Raw genomic sequence first — 5,000 nt, forward strand, 5'->3', positions numbered from 1 at the left:
TTTGGTGCTTATATTACTTATCAACGCTAATCATGTGGAGTTCTTAATTAGATTTACTAAGTAGCCTGACATTTAGTAACAAATAAGGTACTTGTACTTTTGAATGATCAAAAGTCGTTCGTCTGCACAGGTCAAATGTAATCCCTGAGGCAGTTTAACCAGAGCCCTGTACAATAAACAGGAATCCCTGCCTACTGTCTAGCGTAGCTAACATTGGCAGCACCGATAAGCTAGCAAACATTGAGTAGCTGGCTAGTGCTAGTTAGCTAACTTAGAAAGACAACAGAGAAACAAGGGTCCTTACCTCGGGTTGCAATTTTTATCCAAGTGTGCGATATACTTCAATTAAGACGGTGTGGGTAGTTTTGGCACAAGGGTGAGATTGAGACGCCCTCACGTATTTGAAAATGTTTTGCATCGGCTCGACAGGGATCAGTTCTCCCAGTTGTCACATTTTCACCGTAGGCGGCCCCCGACTGATTGAAAGCACAGAGCAGCATAATTCTGCCTCCACACAGAGCTGCGCATACCAGATGAGCAGCTGTGTGGAGCTGCCCTGGCGGCGCTGGTGATACGACGTGTGTTTTACGGGTGGATTTGTATGTTCCTCCTCACGTCACCCATCTCAAACTTAAACTTGGAACAGTGATAGGGATGTGCAGGACGGTACCCAACAGTAAGGGTGTTGTAGTGTAGGCAACTCGGGGAGGGCTAGGGAAACTTCCGGGCGAGAGATTTGAGTAGCCTGTCTGTGTCTGCATACCTCGGTGTTAGACTGGTTACTCGTTACCGTTCAGGTCATGCATCCTTTTGTGTCTGGTAAGAGGGTATACATGTGTAATGTCAGCTGGTGTAACAGATACATTTCGTCTGTGTTAATGCTGTTTTATGCCCTGTGTAATACCGTCAGTGTAAAGTGTCACTGCCACGTAAGACTGGCCCTCCTGTGGTCCCATTGAGTTATAAGTGGTCTTCTGTGTGCGTCTGTGTGTGTGAGTGTAAGTATAAACGGCTTTCCTGGAAATGAGCGACGTAAGTGCCACAGGGCTCACTAGCATTTCAGGTCTCTGCCTCACGCCGCCTTGTATGCTAGATCGTCCCCCCTATAATACATAATAAATAAATACATAATAATAATGTATAGTTATTTCCCCCGAAGTGTGTAAAATCAAATGCAATTCAAGTTGCATATTTAAAATCCACAGCCCAACAAGAACACTGAAACTAATGAGCGGCTTATAAATAAAATCATCGTAACACAAAAAAAACTTCAGATTGGCAGAGACACACCAGTCTCTTCTCAGCATTGGCTGGTCTTCCGTTGTATGTATTTCACTTCTTTGCACATTCACTTTTGCATACCTGCCCTGCATTTTCTTTTTTACATTTTACCTCTCACTTTACTTTTTTTATACATCTGTTTTCATACTGTGTTCTATCTAGTACTTATGTTATGTGTAGTACTTAGTGTGTTTCTATGTTATGTGTAGTACTTATTGTGTGTTTATGTTTTTATGTTTACTGTATGCACCCATGCACCAGAGCAAATTTCAGGTAGGCGTATACCTACTTGACAATAAATCTGTTTCTGATTCTGATGTCTGATTCTGGTATGTGGAGACAGGATCCTCAGGCCTACATGTGTCATTACAGCATCAGTCGATTGGCCAATCAGTTGGCGTAAATCAAGGGTTAGGGTTTACCTTGGGTTAAAATCATAAAACTGTGAAGCATGTAGAGCAGAATGTATATATAAGGAGGATCCCACTGGAGAGATGGGATTTCATCTTCCAGCTATGTTGAGAGGAAGAAAGATGGCCGACAAAAATCAGGATCATTGAGATCTTATTTCAGATTCATGTTCATGTGTGAGTTTGCAGTGTGGAAGAACATTCCGTTTACGAGACAACATGGTTTACAGGGACCAAGTGGGAAAATCTTACAGTAATATGAAGACACGGCTTCCCAGAATGGTCAAGTTTATTGCATAAACCATATCCTGCTTTTAAGATTGAGCTTCTAAACTTCTAACTTCTAGAAGAGAACTTAGCTTTTTCTTCAGGCAGCTGACCGATCACAAACACATCAAATGTAAAGCCCATTATCACAGTGTGCAGTAGCTCATGACATTTCCTACTCACCTCCACAAAGGTGAAAAAAGGAAACTACAGTCCAGTGAATAGCCATTTTGTGCCAACTATCCAGTCTTATGATGCTACAAGAGAGTGGACCAGAGGACCAGCAAGCACTCCTAGTTTCAACCATAGACATATATACACATACTGTATGTCTATGGTTTCAACAGTCACACAGGGCAGCGAGGAGGAGTGGCTCGGAGTAGATTACAGCAACGAGGAAGACACACAAGGCGAGAAGGAGAAACAACAAAACAAACACAAGTAAACATGTAACATGGCAATCAAAATAGCCCCCTTCTTCAGTGGGTGCGGCCTGGGCTTTTCAAATGAAAACTGTATACAGGAGGAATGACAAGCAAGTAGACATCAGTAAACATGTAACATCGCAATCAAAAGAGCCCCCTTCAGTGGGTGCGGTGGCCTGGGCTTTTCAAACGAAAACTGTATACAGGAGGAATGACAAGCAAGTAGACATCAGAAACATGCCTGCATGTTAGATCAAATACTAGGTTGGAGAAGCCTTTCTCTACATACAGTAAACACACACCAATAAATCTCTAAAACAAATTAAACTTCGACTGAAATCAGAAAATTGGCACAGTAAGGACTACTCCTAAAATAAAAGGCTTTCTCTAGCCTAAACTGAAAATATTGAAAACTGAGAAATCTTCAAATACAACCATGTTAGATATGCTACACTAGAGAGAGACTAAGTATTGCTTGTTCAGTCCTTTCTAAAAAAAGGACGAGAATGTTCTCTTCGAAAGATTCATTTGTACACCGTCTCTAAGTATCAGCAGTTAGATACAGGACCACAGGGACTATAATTGTATAACTTCGGTCTCTTTTCCATCACAACAGTATATAAGTCTCAGTCTCTTTTCCACCAGTGTGTTTGGAAGTGGATTCACTGGGATAAGCGCCAGTATTCCATCCGACAGTGGGAATGTTGCAGGTAGGAGGCAGGCAGGGCGACAGGGAGCCAGGGAGACCAAGAGCACTGTGGTACTACACACACAGACACAGTGCATGTTGGGTTAGATGTTGGTGAGATAAATTAGCGTCATGGAATGTCAAGCACACTAGAGACCTGTGCTACATATGCTTCTGTGTAAACTACGCCTGGCTAATAACGTTCTCTCTTAAAAAGTTAATGAGCCATTCTTTTCTCTTCTGTAAATCTGATGGCAGGCAGGGTTTAATTAACCTATCCCTTGCCAACCCTTAACCCAGGTTGGCTTATCTGCCAGCTGATGGTCAGCAATCTCCTCTTAAACATGTTGCTCACACCTACCCTTATTGTGAATGTGCCCATTCAATAGGCTGAAATGGGACTGACTATGTGTGTGTGGAATTGTTACTAGGCCCTTTGGCCAAGTTCAATGGTTGGTCACAGCAGAATGGAATGATTGTAAGTGCTCAGTAGACCAAAGGAAAGATGTATAAAGATGATTTAGATATGACTAACAATGAAGTGCTGTGATCTACTGGTTTCTTCTTCAAAAATAATAAGTACTGTGAGACAGAAACAACCAGTGGAAAATAATTCTCTCTTGTGCAAATACGTGTTGGAATGCATAATGTCTGCAAGTGATTGTGATTGAAGACTGAAAGAATGATTTAAGTGACGAGCATAAGGCGGTCTGTTTCCCCCCCCCCAGCACAGCGCCCCCTAGTGGCAAACCAGGGCAGTGGCGTTGGGTCCTAGACTTCTGTGGAGAAGCGAATACTCTGATACTCTAGAGCCCTCTAGTGGCAGTCCAGTGCAGTGGCGTTGGGTCCTCTAGACTTCTGAAGAGAAGAGGATACTCTGGCGCTTGCTGTCAGGCGTGGGGATCCCCTCCAGCTGAAGGAAATACAGCAACACCTGAACCTGAACAACGCACACACACACACACACACACACACAGGTTATGAAGACGAAACAACTGAAACACCCGTCATGTAGATTAGAGTTGTGGTACGCTCACACACACACACACACACACACACACACACACACACACACACACACACACACACACACACACACACACACACACACACACACACACACACACACACACACACACACACAAACACACACACACACACAAACACACAACTTTACCTGAGACATGACCTCCAGAGACCAGCTGTCAGTCATCATCATGGGATTGGTTGGCGTCTTGCTGTCCTTCTCTGAGGGCCGCATAAGGGTGGGGCCAAACACGGTTGCCAGGTTGTGGAAGGACATCTTATTTACACCCTCATTCTCAGCCACCCTGCACACACACACACACACACAGATATGAGAGGCCGTCTACGCCTCACTCACTATCAAACCCTCTCACACACACTATCAAACCCTCTCACAGATACTATCAAACTCTCTCACACACAGCATCCAACCTCTCACACACACAGTATCATATAATCAAGGTCCCTGTACTGTCTTTCCAAAGCCACCCGGTCTGATCCCAGGCTGCCGGTCTGCCTCTACATATCTTGGAAGACTTTGAGAGGAAATGTACACACATCTTAATTTCCCTTCAACTGAACTAGCCAACTAACTTGCAAAACAAAAATACATGACAAAGCATTCTTATTTACACAATAATCCTTAGACACAGCATTCTTATTTACACAATAATCCTTAGACACAGCATTCTTATTTACACAATAATCCTTAGACACAGCATTCTTATTTACACAATAATACATGGACAAAGCATTCTATTTTACACAAATAAAACATGGACAAAGCATTTTTATTTACACTAATAATCAAAATTGGTCAAGAGCAGATATGAGTTTTATAGCAGGTACTCTGTAAGTGAGCCAATGAGGAATGGAAAAAAATATTTCCAGCCAATCAAATAA

General features: G+C 42.8%; 2 protein-coding genes across 2 annotated transcripts in view; both read right to left on the minus strand.

The window, feature by feature from the left end:
• The window catches only part of specc1la (sperm antigen with calponin homology and coiled-coil domains 1-like a), a gene marked incomplete at its 3' end in the record, with an annotated part of 27,901 nt that extends 27,459 nt beyond the window's left edge, over positions 1–442 (minus strand). Inside the window, exon 1 of the mRNA XM_080852534.1 lies at positions 305–442. The remainder of the gene's footprint in view (positions 1–304) is intronic.
• A 2,381-nt stretch (positions 443–2,823) lies between these two features.
• Positions 2,824–5,000, minus strand: part of LOC308376240 (breakpoint cluster region protein) — a gene marked incomplete at its 5' end in the record, with an annotated part of 30,048 nt that continues 27,871 nt past the window's right edge. The window contains 2 exons of the mRNA XM_080852535.1: positions 2,824–4,011; positions 4,249–4,402. Of these exons, the coding sequence (XP_080708661.1) occupies positions 3,922–4,011; positions 4,249–4,402 (244 nt within the window). The 3' untranslated portion in view covers positions 2,824–3,921. The remainder of the gene's footprint in view (positions 4,012–4,248; positions 4,403–5,000) is intronic.

The sequence above is a fragment of the Sprattus sprattus genome (genome assembly GCF_963457725.1).
Source record: "Sprattus sprattus genome assembly, chromosome: 15".
In the NCBI taxonomy this organism is placed as follows: Eukaryota; Metazoa; Chordata; class Actinopteri; order Clupeiformes; family Clupeidae; genus Sprattus; species Sprattus sprattus.